The sequence below is a fragment of the Chanodichthys erythropterus genome, chromosome 13 (assembly GCF_024489055.1).
Source record: "Chanodichthys erythropterus isolate Z2021 chromosome 13, ASM2448905v1, whole genome shotgun sequence".
Lineage (NCBI taxonomy): Eukaryota > Metazoa > Chordata > Actinopteri > Cypriniformes > Xenocyprididae > Chanodichthys > Chanodichthys erythropterus.
In genome coordinates, this window is record NC_090233.1 from 30,809,645 (window position 1) to 30,834,770 (window position 25,126).

The window sequence follows — 25,126 nt, forward strand, 5'->3', positions numbered from 1 at the left end:
ATGCGTCTGGTCCTGTTCGCCTTTCTCATCTCGTGCTCCTGTGCGAGAGGCGGATGCGAGCCAAAGACTGTGAATATCGGAGCTGTCCTGAGCCAGAAGAGATATGAACAAGTGTTCAAAGACGCTGTCACTCAAGCCAACAATATATACGGCAAAGATAAGTTCAAGATGAACGCTATTTCAGTCACCCATAAGCCAAACGCTATCCAGATGGCACTCTCCGTATGTGAGGACCTCATCTCTAACCAGGTAACACTCGCAAACCAGTATTCATTTGTTAATAAAATATTTTAAAGTGCGATGTCATACGTGCTCTCAATTTTTGAGAAAAAAAAAAAAGAAAAAAAACTGTTTTGAACACATCTAGGCTATATTAATATGTCCAAAATGACTAAATTGATGTTTTTATTAACCTAGTTAATATTTCACTTAATTGCTAGTAGCCTAAATGTCACAATTAGCCTAGAAACAGTACTATCACATTGAATTAAACGTGACATTTTGAAATAGAAAATCTGTTTCAGAATTGTAAAACGTAAAACAATAATCTTCGTTTTATTTACAACTGCAAAAAATCTTGCACCCTTTAATGTCTCTCTGCTTATTTTAAAGTCAAACAAGCTCTGATTTTTTTTAACAGATTATCTTTGATATTTGATTCTATCTTGTGAATTTAGTACTTTATATCAGACTTAAATCAAGCTTTCATTTTAGTTTTTTTATTTGTATTGTTTTTCCAGCTATGTAAGCTGTTTCTGGTAAACGAAACGAAAAAAAACAACAAAAAAAAAAACATATTTTCCGCTTACAAACTCTTCAAAATCAGAATCATATACGTGCATCCATTCACTCACAGTCATTTTCAGCCAGATTTAGCCTAGTTACTGTAACTTTGTATTCTCCAAGGTCAAGCGCTGTCGCGAATCTCGGTTTTTTAACATGTTGCACAAATAAAAACATTCAACAGGATGCGGGGGTCCATTTTGACCTTACCAGTGAATGAGCATTCAGCAGCTGCGCATTGTCGTGTTAAGAAGACTGCTCAGAGGTTACATGAACTGAGCTTGAAATAATGCAAAGTATTAGAGGATACGTGATTCATGATGTGGCGTCAAGTACACACAAATCCAAGCATATGTAAAGCGTTTAAGGTAACATGACTGACCCCTCTGCCAGGCGCCTGGTATCACCGCTGGCCCTCAGTTTCTATTTTAATGAAAAACGAGGCCAACATGGCGCCAGACTCATAGATAACAGCTGCTTTGTTCTGCGAGGAAAGCTCTAGCAGAATATTACACAGCGATGGAGGCAGAGATTATAGACTTCAACACTGTAACACGGATTACCATCCAAGTCACACCCGCCTAGCATACGCTCTCACGCACACGGACGCGAGCGTGCATACAGTTTATTGGTAACCAGCCTGCAAACTGCTTTTTGTTAGATCAACACTTTGACATATTACTGCCAACTGGCTCGTCTGGCAAGGTTAAATAGTTGCTTTATGTTTTAGAAACGCGTCAATAAAAATACAGGTAAAAAGCTAAAAAAGTCGTGTTGTGTAAATGATTACAACCCTTCTATATTACGAAAATGTTGCTCATTTTAATGGAAAAGAAATGTACAAATGCTACAAGAAAAAGGGTTAACTGCAAGTTACCTTAACATGTAAGATGAAACAAATAGGCCTAAATTAGATTTCTCAACAGGATAATGTATAATTGCTGTAAAGTTTATTTGTAAGTAGGCCTAAACCGTATCTTAGGCTAACGTACTAAAGTCTTCCAAGTCCTCTACGGTCATATTCGCTACACACGATAACTGAAACCGTGTAAAACTGGAGACATGAAAATATTCATTTTCTGTTACCCGGATGAGCGGAATGATACAGCGACTATAAACAACAGTGAATATTACCCTAGAGAGTGCCCTGCGAAGTGGACTTTACTGCACTGCCAATTAAGTGAGATCGCAGAAGCATTTATGCTCAGTCCAAATGAAACTGCAAACTGTATAGGGAATCACTTCACAGGAAGCAATCAGGGAAATTTACCAACAGTTCATCACGTCCCAAATCTGCCACTAGACTTTCATCTGTGCTCGATGACGTTATCATCACTGTGCTTCCGGATGAACGCATTTTTTTCAAGAACTTCGACAGATATGCCCTGCTTTATTGAATTTTAGCAGTGAACACTGCGTAAGGACCCTGTAAATCATAGCGCAGCTTAGAAATATCTGACCGCCGTACGAAGCGATTGACCAATCAGAATGCTAGTAAGTCACGTGAAAAAGTTTTTTATTTTTAAGGAAAAAAAGAAATGAATTTAATGGACAAAATGCAAACAAGTCAGAATCAAAATATTATAAAAATAAAGAACCAAAAAATGCAGTACAAAGCCCACGTGATAAGAAAAAAAAAAAAAAAGCGTTCACATCCTCATAGAGCTCGTAATTACAGCTTACGTGACTGCAGTACCACCTGACCTCTCCAGATATTTAATTAACGTCTATGCCATTATTTTATTGTCATGTTTGTTAGCCTAGTGGTCTTTGTTTGGCAAAAAACCAGTTCCAGTTTCCAGTTTACCACCTGTATTTTTATGTTAGCTATCAATTTATTTCTAGTAGCCCACACAGCAGATTTTATTAGGTCAAGTAGGTTTGTATATATATTGTATCATTTAATAATTATATATATTATATAGCCTAAGCATTGTAAAATATACAGGTACCAAAATGCCAGAATTGAAGTTTTTTTTTGTTCAGGAGTGTCCAAAACAAGTGACGACGCTTTCCTCAGATTTCTCTCCTCACTATGATCCTCATGTCCTCAGGTGTATGCGATCTTGGTGAGCCACCCACCCCAGTCCAACGACCATCTGACTCCCACTCCGGTGTCCTACACGGCCGGCTTTTACCGTATCCCCGTTGTGGGCCTCACCACCCGCATGTCCATCTACTCCGATAAGGTGAGTGTGGGAGACCACTAGACGCTGACCTTTGACTGCAGCTCGGTATATTTCAGACAGAAATTCTACCTGCGTTTCGCTGCAGATGTCATCTGTCCTTTTCTTTAGTCAACTTATTAAAATGTGCTTTGTGTGAAAGCCTGTTCTGGAGGATAAATATCAATCTTAATATCTAAATATCTTTGCATAATGGTCCTCCTCCATGATGGTTTTCTATTCCTGCATCGGGACAGCATAATGTGATAAATGTTTACTCAGTTTCAGTTCTAATGTGGACTTTTTTTATACATTTAATTAAAAACCCTCATAAATATTGTACATAGCGTTATGATCGATTGACTCTTTTAGATTCACTTATACACTTTGCCTTATGGCATCTTGGCATGCTAAGAAGTGATGTTGGGATCATCTCTAAATTAATTACTGTTAAAGTGATTAAATCCTAATGAACTGAAATTGCCTTGGGCCTTTGAGATTCACCAGTTCATTTCCCCCAACCATCCATTTAGAGCATCCACCTCTCCTTCCTGCGCACGGTACCGCCCTATTCCCACCAAGCCCAGGTGTGGTTTGACATGATGCGTGAGTTCCAGTGGAATCACATCATCCTGATTGTGAGTGATGACCATGAGGGGAGAGCGGCACAGAAAAGACTGGAAACCCTGCTGGAGGAGAGGGAGACGAAGGTGAGATGCGTGGCTGCCGACTCACACGGCCCAAAATTTAAATGAGTGTGTGTGTGTGTGTGTGTGTAAGTCAGCGTATGTTCCTGTAATCAGTATCTCAGAGGTCCTCTATGTATGTTAAATGTTTCCTTTTTTCTGTTGTGTAAACACATTTCTTTCCATTGGCTAACATTATTTATGCAGAGGCATCAGCAGCGTCTTAAGTGGTTTATCTGCAAAACTTTGTACTTTTCTACTCATCTCACATTGCTTTTTACCATAGTCAGATTCTCCTATTTGTCTATCCACAACAGGAGCAAAATGAGGGACTTAGCCTGGGGCTGTGCAAAAAATCAACCAAAAAATCAATGGCAGGGGATTTGATTGCTTTGAGTTTGTGTGATTCTGTGAGAATTTTTCCCTAGCAACAGATTGTGACTGCTTTATTAAGTTTTCTCTGTGTGCAGCTTTGCACTGTTAAAAATTTCACATTATAAAAGAAAGTATTTCACAATAAATTTGAAGGTTAGGGTATTTAAACACCACGTGAACATTAAACCTCTTTAACATTCGCATTTGTACATGTGTATAATGTAAAATCACATATACAGTGTCTAACAAAATAATAAAAAATGAAAATATAATGGTTTTTAATTCAGTAAAAAGAGACATTTCTTCAGGATCCGAATCCATTAGCATGACACTGTATTTTTAGGACACCCGCAATGTCGTTGCAATGTCATGTTCAGTAATGGCAGCCCCAAGGCCAGCTGTTTTAATATGCACATTTTGGGAATCAGTAGAAGGGTTCATGAAAGCTTTTCGGTTGTGTCTTTTATTGCAGCAAAACTATATAAAGCTTGAAATGTGTTACTCAAAAGATTACTCAACTAATTACTCAAAAAATACCCCAAAATTGTCTGAGAATATGATCAGCTACTGAGGCCTGATACAGTCAGTGCATATTCTGACTGCACAAAAAAAAAATCTTAAATTAAATGCATAAAAATAATCTCAAATAATCCATGTCCATCCATTTAATCTAGCAGAATTTTACTCTTTAATTTTACTTCTGCTCTGCAAAAGCAACACATTCAGACATTCATGACAGACAAACAGAAAAATATAGGAATCCAAATTCTGTGGCTCTGAAGAATGTGTATTGATACTTGATAGATTGCTGAAAATATTTTATTTTGGACCAAATGTCTGAACAGACATGTCCTGTGGCAGCAACTTGCTGTGTTTCATGAGCTGTACCTGATGTTCTTTTACGGTAGATTGACAAAAAAAAAGTAAATTGATGGATGGGATAGCGTGAACTGGATTAGGTTGCGCTTGAATGTGCTGCACAATTAACAAAACAGCGATGCATTTAAACGAAATAGAGTTCAGAAGACAGTAGCATTTATTATTAATTGTGGTAAAGCGAGGAGTTCACTCAGGGTGGGTGTTTTAATTAAATTCATGCGAAAAGGTTAAGTTAAAATAAAATATTTATAAAAGAATTAAAGGAGGTGAACTCATCAAAATAAGAGTGAACAGGTTCAGAACATATGCAAGGATAGATAAGGTTTGTTGATGTTTTTGCAAGCCCCAGGATTACAGTTTCCCAATTTGAAGCAGAAAAGTGGAGATTTGTTGGAATGCTTTACTGCGCACCATATATAACTGTTTATAATATTCTGTGTCTGCATATTTTCTCTGTGCACATTATTCATCAGAGTAAAAACAGGAACTATGAAAACCTCGACCAACTGTCCTTTGACAACAAGCGAGGACCCAAGGTATATTTGCATGGTCAATGCACGCCGCCCAAAAGTTATCTGAAAGTAGCCACTAGAAAGCAGTCAATCAATCAACAAACCGATTCCAGAGATCCTTATCCTGCCAGCACGTCTATTTATTTGTTTGGATTCTTTTTATGATTTCAATCGAGAATGGGTTATTTTTTCTGTTAAAGCGTATACAAAAACTCGCTCCCCCACCTGTCACTTTTTTATTTTTGTGTAAAGGAATGCATGTATTGAAGCCAGCAAGATTGCAAGTCTATTCTTTTGACACAGTGCGTGGAGATCTGGTCGTGTGGGACAGGCACTATCCAGATGTTACTCCCACCTTTCTGCAGCATTTCTTCCTTTTTGTTGGTTTTTTGTTTTTGGTTGGGAAAGAAGCCACCACCACCACCTTCCTTCACCTGTTTTTTGCTTTCCGGTTGCATCAATCTTCTTCTCCCTCTTCCTCTAACATGCACGTTTTTCCTTGGAATCTTGATTCCCTTGAGTTTGCATGTGAAAATGCAGAAGTTTTTTTTACCTGCTCCAAGCTTACTTATGTTTTTTTCATTTAAGCAATTTATCTCAGAAACTTTTTTTACTTCATTTTTTAACCCCCCCCCCTCCCCCAAAAAGAAAAGAAAAAATGAGAAAAAAAAAAAAAAAACGCAAGCGCTCAAAGAGCATGGTTCATGGTGGGAATGAGTCAACTACTTGACTAATGTTGTGTCCTAATCCCAGGCAGAGAAAGTGCTCCTGTTCAGCCAAGACACAAATCTGACGGCTCTGCTCCAGGAAGCCAAAGAGCTAGAGGCCCGAGTTATCATCCTGTCCGCAAGGTGAGTTAATCTCCACTGCATAACTTCTAATTACTAATGTTATTGAATAATACATGTGGCCAGCCACAAAACTGATGTAGTGCAGGCAAATATGACGAAGATTTGGTTTGAGAATTCTGAAAAGATGTTTGTGCATCAGGGTGGATTTTTTTCAATACCAATTTGGCTTCTATTCAATTCAGCTGGAATTTTAATTGAATTGTCCACATGTCACAGGAACTTGAATTGCATTTTGATTTGGGACGAGAATTTTACTGAATTGCAGGTCAAAGAAATTCAAGTAATACATGTTCTTCTACCCTGGTCCACAAGTTATATGTCAAATTTACATATATAATATAATATAATATAATATAATATAATATAATATAATATAATATAATATAATATAATATAATATAATATAATATAATATAATATAATATAATATAATATAATTTTTGTCATGGCAAATGTTGCTTTTCCAGTAAATTACAAGATATATATATATATATATATATATATATATATATATATATATATATATATATATATATATATATATACACTTTATATACACTTTATTGCCAAAAGTATTAGGACATCCCTCCAAATCATTGAATTCAGGTGTTCCAATCACTTCCATGGCCACAGGTGTATAAAATCAAGCAACTAGGCATGTTCTCTGGAGTGACGAATCGCACTTCTCTGTCTGGCAATCCGACGGACAAGTCTGGGTTTGGCGGTTGCCAGGAGAATGGTACTTTCCTGACTGCATTGTGCCAAGTGTAATGTTTGGTGGAGGGGGGATTATGGTGTGGGGTTGTTTTTCAGGGGTTGGGCTTGGCCCCTCAGGAACTCTTAATGCTTCAGCATGCCAAGACATTTTGGACAATTTCATGCTCCCAACTTTGTGGGAACAGTTTGGGGATGGCCCCTTCCTGTTCCAATATGACTGCGCACCAATGCACAAAGCAAGGTCCATAAAGACATGGATGAGCGAGTTTGGTGTGGAGGAACTTGATTGGTCTGCACACAGTCCTGACCTCAACCGTAATTTGCAGGTGGGACATGTCCCCACCACTTTTTGCCAGGGTCAATATTGTCCCCACTACTTTTTGAAACATCTCATGGCACGGATATGTACTAATTCAAAAGAAACATCTCTAGTTGATTAGCAATTCATTCGTTTGTGTTAAATAATAGGCGATTTGGCGCTGGGATGTGTTGTTTCTGAAAACATGTTGACTGCTCGTTGTCGCTGTTATCAGTGGAGCAACAGTGTTCTCTGGGCGCTTCAATTTATCGGTTAACGCTGTTATAGACTCTATTCGTTCCGGTGAAATCACAAAACAAAATGCACATAAACGTGTCCCTGCTCTTGATATACAATCACTGATCTTTCGTTTTAATAATAAAAAATAAAAAATAAATGACACAAGGGCTGATTAGAACCCCGAACCTCTGGAACGCTGGATGAAAATTCTGAACAATCAAATGTCTTTTGCGGATCCACGTATTTATTGACTAATGTAAATACTGTCGAGGCTAGCAATATTTTATATTATTGTAGATGTAAGGATGCAACTATAATATTAAACATAATCTATTTCAAAAAATTGTGTGCATTTATTATTGTAATGATAGTTACAGTACACACCCAACCACACACATTCCGGTCCCACCCACTTTTTTACAACAAAAAGTTACGCCACTGCCGATAGAACACCTTTGGTATGAATTAGAGCGGAGACTGTGAGCCAGGCCTTCTCGCCAACATCAATGCCTTACCTCACAAATGCGCTTCTAGAAGAATGGTCAGAAAATTCCCATAAACACATTCCTAAACCTTGGGGAAAGCCTTCCCAGAAGATTTGAAGCTGTTATAGCTGCAAAGGGTGGGCCAACTCCATATTAAACCATATGGATAAAGAATGGGATGTCATGTGCACGTAAAGGCAGGCGTCCCAAAACTTTTGGCAATATATTGTATATAATTTCTTAGAATTTGAATTTATTTTTATTTTTAAGTCCAAAATTGAATTGAATTGAAAATTCAAAAAGAGTTGAATTGGAATTTACAATTTCAGTCGTAACAATTTCAGTGAGTTTACACATTAAAATATTAAAAATGAAAGCAAATGGAGCTAAAATGATGTCCAACCTCTGAATAAACACTTCATAAGGCGTTTTCTGGTTAAATGAGCCAGCATCTAATTTGTTAGCAAGAGATTGCCTCAAAATGTCAAACAGTTTGTCTGCCCTTCATGAGTCACTCATAATCAGGCCCACACAGAATATGCAGACTGACTTGGGGGAAAATTTGAGGCATTCTGCGTAATGGATTTAAACATGACAAAATGTGTTTTACACTCTCGTTGGTGAATAAAAGCATGGTCAAATTCGCCAATATATTTAATAAAGAAATGCGCAAGGAACTTTCTGAATAGCGAATGCTCTGATTTCTGTTCTGCACCCACAGATTCCATGTGGGTTTGCTCGTAACATTAAAATTGTAGGTGTTTACTCCAATCCGTTATCACCAATCTTTATCCAATCACAGTGAAGACGAAGCCGCAGCCATTTATAAAGCAGCACGCCAGCTCAATATGACAGGCTCTGGTTACGTGTGGCTGGTTGGAGAAAGGGAGATGTCTGGTAAAGCACTGAGTGAAGCCCCAGATGGTATGTACTTTTCATCCTCTCCATTTTCATTCTCTGGCTCTTTCTCTGGCTCTTTCTCTCTCTCTGCCAGGCTGTTTAACAAACTGAACATTTTAGCCTTTTAAGCTTTTTATACGATTACAATTTGCAATCCCCACCGACGAATCAGTGTCTGTGCTGTACTTGCGTGTTTAAACGTTTAAACATCTGCATGTTTAAAGGTTTCAAACACAGTGATTCTTTACTCATTGTACTGTGCTTTATGTCTAATGTTTAATTTGTTTCATTTTTGAGTGTTTGTCCTTTCTTTCAGTAGACAACAAATGATGCAATAGAGAGTTGTGGTAATCCATATTGGTTTGAATGTGCATACATTTTTAAGGTTTGGCTGTCATGAGTTTATTTATAAGTGGTGCTTTGCTACCTCCACATTGAGGTGTGGATACGATGGTAAGCGACAACAGCATTTCTTTGATCCTGGCTTCTTTATATACACATCCATGTTCTACTTCACATCATTCTGCTCAGTGCTGACCCTGTCCTAACCCCCCATGACTTTCACAGTCCTTCTGTCTGTCTTGAGACAATTTGTCGCTCATATGCAATGCACGTTTGTTTCTCTCTCTGGCAATGTGTGCATTTCTTTATTATGAGTATGCCTTGACGTGCTCTTGAAATGAGAGTCGTGTTGTAAGGCATTGGCCAACACCATGTAATGTTGTCAACTGGGCAGGCTTGCTCGGCCTTCAGCTTATCAATGGCAAGAACGAGTCTGCGCACATCTACGATGCCGTGGCTGTGGTGGCCCAGTCCATTCAGGAGCTCTTTGAGAAGGAGAATATCACAGAGCCTCCTCGAGGCTGTGTTGGCAATACAAACATCTGGAAGACTGGCCCACTCTTCAAACGGTGAGGCCAGGGATGAGCGCTGGCTAGCATTCGCTAGCTTTCCAACCAACCATCCATTTGCTGTCATGCATTATCATACATTACCACTAGTCTGGCACTGACAAGAGTGGAAGCTTTCACACCACAAACATTGAAATTGCAAGCATTTGGCTTCTAAAACCATGCCTTCACTCCTCAAAAGGAGTAATAATCAAGTGCAAGGACACATCAAGCCTGTTAAGTTGTTGATTACATTGGCCTTGTGAAATCTGGTGGTACCAATTTGCATTGGAGACCCAATTTGAGACCCTCACAGGCGTCATTTCTGTTCTCCTATGTCTGTGCCTGCACATTGCGTGCCATCCGTCTCCACCCCATACGACACCCCCTAAATCTTCCCTAGTTATTTAAGACATACCTGTATCTCCCATCTCTGAATTCCTGGTAAATTTCCATTACTTCCAGTCATCGTCAATGTCTTCCTTTGTGTTTAAATGAGCATTTTGTGCCATTTCTAAACCCCCCCCTCTGGTGTACTAGAGTGCTGATGTCATCCAAGTATCCAGATGGCCTGACAGGCCGCGTGGAGTTTAATGATGACGGAGACAGGAGGTTCGCCCACTACAGCATTCTCAACTACCAGAAAACCCGGCTGGTGCAAGTGGGCGTCTACAATGGCTCGCAAGTATGAATTTGGCTCAGTTTTTTTAATGAGCTGTCCTTCTGCTTGGCGCAAACATTTGCTATTTTAACAGTTTGGACGGTAGAAGACTGCCATTTTATTGTAACACTTTACAGTAAGGTCACAGCATTAGGTTTCATAAACCAACAATGAAGAGAGGCTGCTTACTGCAGAGCCAATAGGTCGGGCGTGACATCCAGCTCCCCCTCTCTGAATGTAATCTGGGTAGAGCTAGAAGGTCCAACCACACCCGAACCCTATCCTTAACCATATCCCTCAACCTATTAGATCAACAGAGCTGGACTAGATCAAGCTCCACCCATGACGTCCAGAGAGGGGAAACTGGAGAGAGCACCACTTGACAACGAACAACAATTTTTTACAGCATTTATTTATCAGGATAAATGTTAATTGATAAATATACTATAATTCATTATTAATTTAAAGTATCTATTAATTCACTTATAGAAACTGACATGTAGGTGTGTGGAAATGAAATTGAACCAATATTAATGTTTTAAAAGTGATTGACTATCTTAAAAATTAGTTTATTTTCTTTCAGCTCTTTTCAGTGTGTGTGTGTGTCTTATTTAATAAAACAATTATACTGAATGAAACTTTTGTAAGTAAGCCTACATTGTTCAGTTATAAAAACATTTTAATTATACGAAATTGCTTTTACAATATCCCAAAGTAAATGAATGTATAGTAATGGAAATTAATAAAGGTGAATGACAGGAAAATATTTTGTTCCAGGTTGTAATGAACACTCAGAGGAAGATTATTTGGCCAGGAGGAGAAACTGAAAAACCAAAAGGCTATCAGATGTCAACAAGATTAAAGGTACTTCATTGCAGGGGTTTTGATGCATACTTTTTTCTTAAAACCCCCTTGCATTTACATTAAGTTCTCTTGTTTGTTTGTTTTTTTGGTAGATTGTCACCATTCATCAAGAGCCCTTTGTCTATGTGAAACCGACACTACGAGATGGAACATGTAAGGAAGAATACACTGTAAATGGAGTCCTGATCAAAAAAGTGATCTGCACTGGCCCCAATGAGACCATTCCAGGTATTACGTATTATATTATACAATATTTTTGGACTAAAGTGCTTTGACCTGATCTGACTTGGCTTGTCTAACTCTATAGGTCGCCCCATAGTGCCACAGTGCTGCTATGGATTCTGCATTGATCTTTTGATCAAACTTGCAATGACAATGAACTTTACCTATGAAGTGCATCTAGTGGCTGATGGCAAATTTGGCACTCAGGAGCGTGTGAGTAATACGATAACATTATTGATTCTTCACCTGCCTGTAGCTTTGCATGCCTTTTCAAAGGTCATGCAACTAGCCTTATTGTCTGAACATTTCCAAGCCTTTCTTCACAGATGCCATTAAGAATCTGCTGAAATATATATTAAGTAAAGCACATTTAAGCATGACAAATTATCTTCCTGATACCAGGTAAATAACAGCAACAAGAAGGAGTGGAATGGTATGATGGGAGAGCTCCTGAGTGGCTTAGCAGACATGATCGTGGCTCCACTTACTATCAACAATGAACGAGCCCAGTACATAGAGTTCTCGAAACCGTTCAAGTACCAGGGGCTCACAATACTTGTCAAAAAGGTGAGTCTCAGATAATCATTTTAATGCACAGACTTTAAAGGAATAGTGAAGGGTTTTTTGCCATAAAATGAGAGGTCAATGGCTAACAAATGTTCTGGACCTCACTGACTTTCAAAGTATATGCAAAAACAATTCTTCAGAATATTTCCCTGTTCCAGTTTAAAACAACATGAAATTGATAAATCATTACTTTTCCTGTAAACTGATGAGAAAATAATAGACGAAGATCTGGGGTCAGTTTCATGGCTACCAAGTTTCAAATAAAGTATCTAAAATGTAATCAATTTTTGGCAAAATCCTCTGGGAACATGATTTTCTGGGACGGAAATAGTATAACAGTTTCTTGATTTAATTGAATTCCCTGAAGCGGGCTTATCTCTGTACTGAGAAAATGCTTTGATAAATCAATTGACTAGAGTACAGTGAAATCTATTAATACACCTCTAACCAGCGTAGATGTAGACTCCATTTGATGCTCCATATGGCGATGCATGTGGCAGTGTGGGTGGTGTTTTTTGGATTGGATAAAGCTGTGTTGTTTTGCAGGAAATACCACGCAGTACACTGGACTCGTTCATGCAGCCTTTTCAGAGCACTCTGTGGTTACTGGTGGGTCTATCGGTCCATGTTGTGGCGGTGATGCTCTACCTATTAGACCGTTTCAGGTAAAGGAAGACTTGTTACATGCATGACACCTTAAAGGGATGGTTTATCCAATCTTGTATGTCATTCATTCTTCTGTGGAACACAATAGATGATATTTGACAAATGTCTCAATGTTTTGTTGTTGTTGTTGTTTTTGTTGTTGCTTTTTCCCATACAATGAAAGTCAATGAGGTCCAATGTTGTTTGGACCCCAGCGTTCTTAGAAGTATCTTCTTTTGTGTTCTGCAGTAGAAAGAAATTAAAACAGGTTTGCAACAACAAGGGTGAGTAAATGATGACAGGATTTTCATTTTTCACTGAACCATCCTTTTAAAACTCATCCTTGGATAGATGTAGAAATGACTGAACACAGATGTGAGAATGTAGCTTGATATTAAGAAAGTTTGCAGAAGATCTCAGAAGTTTGGCTGAATTTTAACAACATATTCTGGATGCAGTCTAAAAGCATCTGTCTCTGACTGATATGCGCTTTGCCCTGCAGCCCGTTTGGAAGGTTTAAAGTAAATAGTGAAGAGGAAGAAGAAGATGCCCTCACCTTATCCTCTGCAATGTGGTTCTCCTGGGGTGTACTTCTGAACTCCGGCATTGGAGAAGGTAGAAATAAGCAATGAGAGCTTATTATTCGGTCTATCGCCCCTGTGAGGTGGAAATATTGCTGACTCCGTGTTTGATTGATTTTGCAGTGAGCATAATTTTCTTTATCGCTCTCACCTCCCCGCTTACATTCGCAGGTGCCCCTCGGAGCTTTTCAGCAAGGATTTTAGGTATGGTGTGGGCTGGTTTTGCTATGATTATAGTTGCATCTTATACTGCCAATTTGGCAGCCTTCCTAGTGCTGGATCGGCCTGAGGAGCGCATTACCGGCATCAACGACCCTAGGGTGAGCGCTAAATATGAAGCGGCTTTTCATGTTATACAACACAATATCAAATAAGACCCTAAATTACCGTGCACAGAGATTTCACATTTCACACGACATATAATTAAGCTCGCCAAGGACACATAATTATGGGTCATTTGTTTGCAAAGGTTATTTTTATCTGCCTGGTTTCATCATAACCTATGTCGATTCTGTCATGTGGGCTGAAAATTAGCAAAGGACTAAATGTAAACATTTGAACAAAAGTAAAATAAAGAAAAATAGATAATACATTAAAATCATTGGGTATAAATTTACTGTTTTATACTTATACAGTTGTAGATGCACAGCAGTATGACTTCACCGAAAATACTTACTTTGGTTTACCTCTTATTCCCACAGCTATTTTCCTCTCAGAAATATTTCATGTAATTGCAGAGACAATTTTTTTTAATTTGCAGACACCAAACACCAGTTTGCTTTAATTATTCAGCATATTTTGAATAAACGGATACTTAAATTATCCTACGCTGCACCGATTTATAACAGTTCATCCAGACCGTCCCACTATTACCTTGTATTCCAGCTGCGAAACCCATCAGACAAGTTCATCTACGCCACAGTGAAGCAGAGCTCTGTGGACATTTACTTCCGGCGTCAAGTTGAGCTAAGCACCATGTACCGCCACATGGAAAAGCACAACTACGAGAGCGCCGCTGAAGCCATCCAGGCCGTGCGAGACAAGTCAGTCAACAATCAATAGTTCCCCTAATTTTTTTCATTTTTTGTTAAGTCAGAACAGATTTATTGGAAGCTGTTGTTTTAAATCTTAAAAAGCACCATATCAAAATGCTCCCTTTAGGGGCCGGGCATAGATATCAATGCCAGGAAGTGGGCAGCAGTGAGATAAATTACCATTCAGTATAAAGGATGATACATATTCTTCTTTCTCCTCAGTGAGTGTGTGAAGAGCAGACAGAGGCTAAACTCCTGTTAGTGTGATTCAGTACAGTATTGTTGCTGAATGCAAAGCAGGGAGTTGTTTTTTAAAGAAAGACCTTCACTACAAGGGTAATACAGGAACAGATGGCAGACTGCCAGTGTTTAATAAATTTCCCTTTCAAATTTTTAACGTGAAGTTCTATAATCTCCAGGAATTAGATCCATTTATCTGCATTTAGAAGATTCAAGTTCTTCAAGCTGTTTGTGTAAAAAGTAGTAGAAGTGCAAAAGATTTATTAAATACAGTGGTGACTAGATGCCTAAGACTATGAAAATCTGGGATCTCATTTAAACCTGCAAATACACAAGTTTAAATTTTGAAAAATGTAGAACAAAGAAACACTATGACATAAAATGAAGAATAAATACATAAGATTATGCATTATTTATAGGTCCCTCATCAAATAAGTCAATTTGTGTCATTGAACAATTTTCTCTTTGGATCATTCTTAAATCTTGCTGGATCATGGTATTAATCAGGCTTTACATAAATTAGTGGCATTCATGCTGCTATCATTTAAGCAAAAGGGGGACAAAATTCTAAGACTATTTCTGATTTTGAAATTTATTTTTTTTAAATAAATTGAACAAAAGTGGAAAATTCAATTTCAAATAAAACTTTCTATTCATCAAAGAATCCTGAGGGAAAAAAAAAAATATCATGGTTTCAACAACAACAACAACAAAAACAGCACCAAATCAGCATATTAGAATGATTTCTGAAGGATCTTGTGACACTGAAGACTGGAGTAATGATGTTAAAAATTCAGCTTTGTCATCATCAGAGGAATAAATTACATTTTAAAATGGAATACAGTTATTTGAAATTGTAATGTTTCACCAATATTACCATTTTTACTGTATTTCTGATCAGTTAGATGCAGCCTTGGTGAGCATTACAGACTTCTTTCAAAATTATTTAAAAAAAATATTTGAATGGTATTGTAAATGGTAAAGATAAAGAAATTTAAATTACAAAAATGCAAGACTTGTCATATTTTCACTACAATTTTTTCTTCCCATAGCAAACTCCACGCATTTATATGGGATTCAGCAGTGTTGGAGTTTGAGGCCTCGCAAAAATGTGACCTGGTCACCACAGGCGAACTGTTCTTCCGCTCTGGATTCGGTATTGGCATGCGCAAAGATAGCCCATGGAAGCAAAATGTCTCACTGGCCATCCTCAGGTAATCTCAATCAAGACTAATCATCCACAGTACTCCGCTATACTTTTGTTTGCTTTTCTCTTTTTTTTTTCTGTTCTTTTCAGCTAATCCCTAGGCTTACCGCAATCTGTCAACTGTTTCTATTTCTGGAATATCGGATTGTTTGACTGATGTGTTTGGTCTCTGAATTAATAGTTCCCATGAGAATGGCTTCATGGAGGACTTGGATAAAACCTGGGTCCGTTATCAGGAGTGTGACTCCAGAAGCAATGCACCAGCCACTCTCACTTTTGAGAATATGGCAGGTATGATCCACCTCTCACAGGATCTCTTTTGCTTTTTAAAATGCTGTTGACACTGAGAGTGATCAAATCCCTCAAGATCGTTGAGTCTCCATGTCCTTGGTTGCTAATAAGCATTTCTACTCAACTGTTATATCCAGCTGTATGAGTTAGAAGATTGGTAGTCGCCACATCATTTGCATTAACCAACTTTGTCATATCAACCAACTGTCACTGAAGCTCATTGAAAATGAATGCAAATCCCTTTCAGTATGAACGGCCCTTATTAATAGTCTCTGTCTGTTGCCCTCTTTGTCACATTGAAGACTGTCTGGAAATAATCAAATGTATTTTTCATCACGCAGGCGTGTTCATGTTGGTTGCTGGTGGCATCGTTGCCGGGATCTTCCTCATCTTCATTGAGATTGCATACAAACGGCACAAAGATGCGCGCAGGAAGCAAATGCAGCTGGCCTTTGCAGCAGTTAATGTCTGGAGGAAGAACCTACAGGTACAGCCGCCTCCCAACACCCAAACTCTTGCTGGAAGTTATTAAAGCCAAAAAATAGGCCAATCTGCAGCTAACCACTGGTTTCTGACACAGAATGAAGAAGTCTCATAGATTTCTTCTAGTCGCATGTCTGTCATCCGTTCATGATGCGACTTAAAGGTCACGATGAGACGGAAATTAACACATCATCAAAAGAGTGAACTCGAAAAGAACAGCCAAAAAAGGCAGTCAAATGGAGCAGCGAATGTTAGAGTGAACTAAAGTGTTTGTCAATGTATTAATGCATGCTAAACTCTTTTAATGAATTTCTTTTGTACCAGGGAGTATAAAGGGGGTGAACTTACAATGATATTTAGTGAGAATTTTTTGCAACAAATTAAGTCTTTACTTTCACTTGTAATTAATTTAATGGTAATTTTAGATTTATAAATCTAAAAAAAAAGACAAACCTTTGTGTTTAAAATTTGTTTTGTAATTGCTGAATGCAGAAGATTAATAATGTGAAGTCAAATTAACACAAAGTAAATATTTTCCAGATTTTTATAATTGGCTTTGGCTTTAGTACAAGGAAATCGAACCAATAATTTAATTTAGGAAACAACTTGTTGTCTTTAAAATATCATACTTAATAACTTTTTCATATAATATAAATGGGTTTTTGGCATCAAAAAACTTTAAAAATTATTGCTTTAGATAATACTAATAAAGCACAAATACTCAAAGAAAGCAAAGTATAATCCACAGTTACATACTGTATATAATACAGTGTGATTGTGATTATATCTGCTATATAAATAGAATCTCACAGTTGTACAACAATGCCTCGAGGTGAAAAGGGTAACAGGCCTATTCATAAATTTGGACATTTGGCCATGCAACAGCACATAAGTGTCCAAAATAATTACTTTATGATAATGATAAGAGTGGTTCTCAGCAGATCCATGCAAAGACACATTTCTTACCATCCAATCGAAATGCTCAGCGTGATAAAGCAGCTCCTGCAGCCTCACTACTGCCACTGGCATTGCTTTTATTGAGCAGCTTGACAAATACACACACACACACACACACACACATTAAAGGAGCTTGTGATACTACTGTGGAGTCAGGAAGATGCATGCTGAGCAGGCCGGTTGAATATCTCTGCTGGGCTCCAGCGGGGATCAAAACGTCCTCACGCCCTATACAGATCAGTGTCTGTCCGCTGCTGGCCTCCAGCTGTATCCATACACAATGGGTCACAGGCCAACATGATGCCCGGATGTTGGCAAAAGTAACAAGGTCAGCCCATTTGAGACGTGAGACCTGGCTGGCATATACAACAAATGACCACAGCTCTGAACTGCTGTGAAAGTTAGTCCGTTGTTGAAGCGAGATTACTTTTCCTAATGGGATGCAAGTCATTGAGCGTGGCCTTGTTACTTTAGATTCATTATTAGCAGGCACACATTTCACCACAAGGCAAAACAGACTAAATCTAACTAATGGATCAAGTGTCAGTGCGGTATCAAAGCCGACAGCTATCTGATTGACTTCACACATCAGAGAGTCATGTTATAGGGAGTTAAGTGTTTTAACCTTCAGGCTTTACCGCCTACTTGAGTCACAAGTCAATGTTGAACAGTTAATACGCCTACACGTGCTGCCCACGTCCAGTCAGAGGTCCAGCATTGTTGAAGGCTTATAATTTGAGATGAACAAAAAACTATATTTGACCATGGATGAGGTCTTTTTGATGATTTTCCTCCCACTGTTTATCGAATAAAAGAAAAATAATTCTTATATGATTTAATTGCAAATGAGCCTCCATGTAATCCCCATAAGAATGGGCAAATATGGATGTTTAACCAGCGCTAATGGCGACCGAGTGTGCCAATGAATAATTCCTTCCTGAAAGCTAAAATCAATTATTCCACATTAAAACCGCCACGCTCATTCCAGGTGCACATGCAACGTATGCAAAAGCTGTACACAAAAAAATGCTTCCTGAATGCATGAACAGGCAGATCTGCCTTGGATGCATTTGCATTTCAAACCAGAGCGAGCCAGGAGCAGATCAGGAGCCTGTGTGATGTGGGCTAGCTGCCCACTCCAGAGGCACTGCCTCATCACAGGGCTTTGAAATGCAATGGATGAAAACACTGACGGTTAAAGGAGCTTGTACAGTCACCCTTTCTAGAGAAACCAGAATGCATTTATCTGAAAACAGATGAAAATATTATTGTTGGCATTTTTTGTGTCTTGTTTCATTTGCAATGTTGTTTGAAAGAGCCAGACAGTGACTAATGATTCATAAATGCTAAAATAATATATGTCTCACACACAAAAAAAAAAGTTTAATGCACTTTACTTTACAGAAGCATTTTGTTTGGCTTTGGACATTGGATTAAAATTAATTTAGAGAGGAACTATGCGGATCATCATGACTGTGTTTCACGATCAATTACTCTCTTGAATATTAGATGATTTGATGACATTTTTTTAAATGACAAGGCAAGTTCAGGTTGTGAAATGTCATATGGTGTGACTCCCTTGAGAAATATATTTAAATAATGTATTTTTGGTTCTGTACTTGGTTACACAACATTTTCTAAACTATTTCAAACCAACATGAATACAAAGACTACATTTTTAAGAACCTGGAACATTTGTTTAAAACCATATATATATGCAAATATATATATATATATATATATATACACACACACTGAATTCCGGAAATGTCGGGACGTTTTTTACATTTGAATAAAATAAAATAAATCTAAAAGACTTCCAAATCACATGAGCCAATATTTTATTCACAGTACAACACAGATAACAACAAATGTTTAAACGGATAAATTTTACAATTTGCACAAAATTAGCTCATTTTAAATTGCTACAGGTCTCAAAATAGTCGGGATGGGGGCATGTTTACCATGGTGTAGCATCTCTTCTTTTTTTCAAAACAGTTTGAAGACATCTTGGCATTGAAGTTATGAGTTTCTGGAGTTTTAGTGTTGGAATTTGGTCCCATTCTTGCCTGGTATAGGTTTCCAGCTGCTGAAGAGTTTGTGGTCGTCTTTGACATATTTAATTATGCACCAAATGTTCTCTATAGGTGAAAGATCTGGACTGCTGGCAGGCCAATTCAGCACCTGGACTCTTTTACGATGAAGCCATGCTGTTGTAATAGCTGCAGTATGTGGCTTTGCATTATCCCGCTGAAATATACAAGGCCTTCCCTGAAATAGATGTCATCTGGAGGGGAGCATATGTTGCTCTAAAACCTTCACATACCTTTCAGCATTCATAGCGCCTTCCGAAACATGCAAGCTGCCCATACCGTATGCACTTATGCACCCCTTACTATCAGAGATGCTGGTTTTGAACTGAACACTGATAACACGGTGGAAGGTCTCTCTCCTCTTTAGCCCGGAGGACATGGTGTCCATGATTTCCAACAAGAATGTCAAATTTGGACTCGTCTGACCATAGAACACTTTTCCACTTTGAAACAGTCCATATTAAATGAGCCTTGGCCCACAGGACACACTGGTGCTTCTGGACCATGTTCACATATGGCTTCCTTTTTGCATGATAGAGCTTTAGTTGGCATCTGCAGATGGCACGGCGGATTGTGTTAACCGACAGTGGTTTCTGGAAGTATTCCTGGGCCCATTTAGTAATGTCATTGACACAGTCATGCCGATGAGTGATGCAGTGTCGAGGGCCCGAAGACCACGGGCATCCAATAAAAGTCTTCGGCCTTGTCCCTTATGCGCAGAGATTTCTCCAGTTTCTCTGAATCTTTTGATGATGTTATGCACTATAGAGGATGAGATTTGCAAGCCATTGCAATTTGACGTTGAGGAACATTGTTTTTAAAGTTTTCCACAATCTTTTTAACACAATCTTTCAGATTTGAGAGCCTCTGCACATCTTTACTTCTGAGAGACTCTGCCTCTCCAAGACATCCCTTTTATAGCTAATCATGTTACAGACCTGATATCAATTAACTTAATTAGTTGCTAGATGTTTTCTAATCTTTTCAAAATTTCTTGCTTTTTCAGCCATTTGTTGCCCCCCGTGTCAACTTTTTTGAGACCTGTAGCAGGCATCAAATTTTAAATGAGCTCATTTAAAGGATAAAAATGTAAAATTTCTCCCCTTAAACACTTATGTTACCTATGTTCTATTGTGAATAAAATATTGGCTCATGTGATTTGAAAGTGTTTTAGTTTTCATTTTATTCAAATTTAATATTAATAATTATATATATATATATATATGTGTGTGTTGATTGGGTCAAATATGAACAAACTCAACCGTTGGATTTAAAATAATTTAAACCAACGGTTGGGATTGCCCATATTTGCCCAACATTTTTAGTGTATATAAATATACATATATAGATGTAAACTGGTTTACTAACCTGTTTGTGGTATAATTATTCATATATTGTATTGCTGTAAAGTAAAGTGCAGTCGCAGATGGTCACATTTTGAGTCGCTCACTGTAGGGGATCAGACATATGGTCCAAATGTGCTAGTAAATGAGGGAGTGACGGTGCCAGCCAAGGTCAACTGTCATGTCATTCATTTTGCATTCCCTTTTTGGTTCCATGTATTGCATGTCTTCTGGTTGAATTCACCACCCCCCCCCCCTTCCAGACGCTCTTGTCTCCTCTTATGAGCCTGCACACCCCTTCCTCCTCCCTTCATATGCCCATTATACCCTCACTGGGGTATAATGTCATGGGACTGTATTAAGTTTCGATTGATTATTGATGAGTTGTTAATTTTCCCTGAAAACACAAGAACATCTTCTCCCTTTCAAAACGGAGCCTGTTTTTTTCCATCCGATTACATTTCTTTTGCTTTTTTCCTTTGCTAATGCTTTGGCTTTCCATTTATGGAGTTGCAGAACTGTGGATGAGTGCGGTCTGATCACACAATCCACAGAAGTCCTCCTCCTCCCCTCTCTAGAGTGTCAGGATTGTAAAAGATTCGAAGTAAGGCTTTCTATACACATTCTCACCCAGTCTATGCCAGTGTCCTCTTTCCTTGTAGAATGCTGTGGGTGCACAAATGCACCGTTCTTACTCACAGCCATGATGGAAATGGAGATTGGACAGGAGACGCCATTTTAATTGTGATTAGCACTAAAATTAGCAGGGTAGTGCCATTCAGTAGCTTTCGTAGTCGAGGTGGGTGGTGATGGTTGGAAACCAAACACGCTCTTCCAGAGAGCACGAATAATTGTTCTACATATACTGTATATTTATTTTAGGATAGGAAAAGTGGTAGAGCAGAGCCCGACCCCAAAAAGAAAGCCTCTTTTAGGTCCATCAGTACCAACCTGGCCTCCAACATCAAGAGACGTAGGTCGTCCAAAGACACGGTAAGGAGATTAAGAAAATGACGCCCTGCCTGTACTTCTATCTTCTCGCTCTTTTCCTCTTTCTCTTCCTCCTCCTCCTCAGCCTGCCCTGTTTCTTTCGCTCTCTTCCTTTCTCCTGTCATCTCATCTCTCCTCTCCAAAACAAACGTGTCATCTCAGACTATCTTCACCCTCACACATGGAGTTACAGTCATGGCCACATGTCTGTCAGTCAGCCATCTATACTCCATCCAGACATCTGTTGGGAAAGCCCAATCAAGGATCTAGCTGCTAGGGAAAGTGTCGAGAGGGAACAGAGGAGCAGTTTTTTTTGGGGGGGGGCTTGTGCGTTTGACCTTGCAGGAGGGGGCGAGGTAGCTTCTCCTTCTTAGTGCCTGTGCTGGTCTTTCTCCCGCGCCTAACCTGGATGTGACTTTATGCTCTGTTTTCACACTTTCTTTTCTCCTTTCTTTATGTGTACTCGTGTGTCTCTCCTCTCATTGCTCGGTCCTGTAACGGTTATTTCCATGTACCTCATCTTCCTTTTTATTGTCCCATTTTATGTGGTTGCTCTCACAAAGTCACCCTGTCTGCCTCCCGTGATGCACGGTATCGCCATTAACAGCCAAAGACAAGCGACGCTAAAATAACCTAGGCTGTTCCCCCGACAGGCCTGCACTACCAAGATCTCTGCGTTTATTTTTAACCATCCAATGTTTTCTTTGCAGTTCTATGAATAAAAAAACCCTTTCATTTTCAGGAAATGCTGCTCAGATGGGTTTTGTGTCTACGTTTACAATGTATTGAACTCTCAGAGCTGGATTCCAAACGAGCTCATCACACAAACGCCTCCTCACTGTGTTTCTCTGGTCCCACAGGTTTAATAAGACGTAGCTCTCAAACTAAAAAGCTACCGGCTCTGAGGATTCAATACAAACAAATGTGCAAGCACAAACACAGACTATTTCATTGCATTACTTTAATTGATGTAGACTGAGTTGTTTTTCAATTGCTCGCTAGACATTTTCTGGGTATGGCAATGACTGACCTGGGGCTTTGTTGCATACACCCTCAACTTGCAAAATTATTCTGATCGGCAGCTCATTTGGTCGACAGTTTACAAAGAAACATCCAAATCCATGTAGGTCACATTTCAGTTGATTTCTCCCAAAGTAAGATGGTTTAAATCATTTATAGAGGTGAGGGTGCTCACAAAATGCGTTCTTAACATGATATTATGAAATATTTTTCAAAGTTGAAGGTAGAATAGGATCAGATTAAAGATAAAGCTGATTAAAGATGCAAAGTCTACAAGCTAAACAGTGACAAAATGTCTTTTTGAACTGACGTTTACCCATCACAGTCCTAATCATCCTTTTCTTTTCTATCAGTGTTTTTTATAAATGGATTTGAATGGCGTTTTGAATGTCGGTGTCCACACCACATGCCACACTGCCTCTCTCTTCCTCTACCAGCATGACCCTTCTGGTTGTTGTAGAATAGAGCTCTCTTATGCTTTCCCCCTGTTTGTAGACAGGGGGCGCTGTGGTTATGACTCAGAATTGACTCGAAACACCATAAACAACGTTGTTATGAGTGAGGGTATCACGAAACCCACTAAAGCCTTCTAGCCAAAACTATCTCCCTTCTGATAATCAATGTGACTTCTGATAATTAATTCTCAAAGTTGTCATTACTTAAAGGGACCGTTCACGCAAAAATGAAAATCAGGTCATCATTTACTATCATTCCAAACCTGTATGAGTTTCTTTATTCTGCAGAATACAGTCGTCGATATTTTGAATAAAAATTGGGTTTCAAAACAACACTGGACCCACTGACTTTCGCACACACATCTTCTTTTGTTGTAGAAATTGGTTTGGAACAACAATAAGGCTGAGTAAATGATGACCTGTGGGTGAACTATTCCTTTAATTAAATGTTAACCATTTCTACAAATAATATTTTCATATGTGGAGAGTATAAAATGAAATAAACCTTTCAGTATATTAATAAACATTCAGAAATTGAGAGATAATAAAGTTGAAACCTGTGGCGGACTGGAATTAACTGCACCTTGTGCTGCATATCAGGTCCGGCTGTCATATTTCATTAGGACAGTTACTATGGCGACAATACTTCTAGGTCAGGTAAATTATTAGCCATGGGCCAGAAGACAGAGTGCTCTCATTTGTGCCATTACAGGTTTCTTGTGCAGACATTTTCACGTTGATATACGGTAACTTACCCGTTTAAGGAGGCATATTCATTTCGGACTCTAAGCGTGAGCAATGATCCCTTAAGAAAGCGATTGTGCGGTAATGAATCCGTGACCTCGTTCACTCTATTTATCTTAAGCCCCAGCTCAAGGAGGCCTGTCTGTTTTTAAAACACAGCCAAATTATTCTGGATGGCAGATAAACATGGCCTACAGTGGGTGGAGAGATCGCCTCCGTCATAACAAACGTGAACTATAATACCAGGAGGTACAGTACATATTTATGCAAATATATTTGCTCTTACTTTTCCCTTTCTCTTTCCTCCTCATCTATAGCCATATCCCACGGATATTACCGGCCAGCTCAACCTGTCAGACCCCTCTGTGAGCACAGTGGTGTGAAAGTGGAAAGAGAAAGAGAATTTGACAGGCAGAAAGAAAGAGAGAGAGAGAGACTGGAAAAGCAGGAAGCGGTGGGCTCTGAATCAGACAGCTTGAGACAACACCTTCAGCACCGTCATTTGAGCAAAATCCACCCTGTCTCAGCATATGCACACTGAATATGAAACTCTTATGGACACACTGTGCCAAATTCAACCACACTGGAGCAAATCCACACTGCCACACAGTTCACAGCAGACCAACACACTCGCAGATACACAAAGTGCTTCACTTTCTACAATTGTTTTGCACATATCTAAAGCTTTTTTTTTGTTTGTTTGTTTGTTTGTTTTGTACAAAATGTAAATATATATGTTTCTCCACATTAGGTCATCGTTCAGTAACAAGAAAAAAATATGAAAATACCGAATTAGTTTTTCACTTTTATGATACAGGCATAATTATGTTTCATACAGAACATATGTAATCTACATCTTTCTACCTCCACCTAAGATATATGTAGCTTATCTCAACACTTTGGTAGTGTTTTGATGTTTTCCCATTTGAAAAGAGCAAATACAGAACA

At 38.7% G+C, this 25,126-nt stretch overlaps 1 protein-coding gene across 3 annotated transcripts; it reads left to right on the forward strand.

The window, feature by feature from the left end:
- Positions 1–24,627, forward strand: grin1b (glutamate receptor, ionotropic, N-methyl D-aspartate 1b). Of its 3 annotated transcripts, XM_067406774.1 has the most exons (21): positions 1–249; positions 2,838–2,972; positions 3,482–3,658; positions 5,362–5,424; positions 6,154–6,251; positions 8,794–8,915; positions 9,628–9,802; positions 10,322–10,466; positions 11,220–11,306; positions 11,399–11,534; positions 11,614–11,741; positions 11,931–12,095; positions 12,642–12,760; positions 13,243–13,355; positions 13,493–13,641; positions 14,207–14,364; positions 15,648–15,809; positions 15,984–16,093; positions 16,435–16,580; positions 21,852–21,962; positions 24,496–24,561. In XM_067406774.1, exons 1-21 carry the CDS (start codon positions 1–3, stop codon positions 24,559–24,561), a joined length of 2,814 nt encoding a protein of 937 aa, XP_067262875.1. The 3 variants fall into 3 exon arrangements, with proteins under 3 accessions (XP_067262875.1, XP_067262876.1, XP_067262877.1); XM_067406775.1 differs by lacking the exon at positions 21,852–21,962 and having other exon boundaries at positions 24,496–24,627; XM_067406776.1 differs by lacking the exons at positions 5,362–5,424; positions 21,852–21,962 and having other exon boundaries at positions 24,496–24,627.
- Positions 24,628–25,126: the final 499 nt, after the last annotated feature.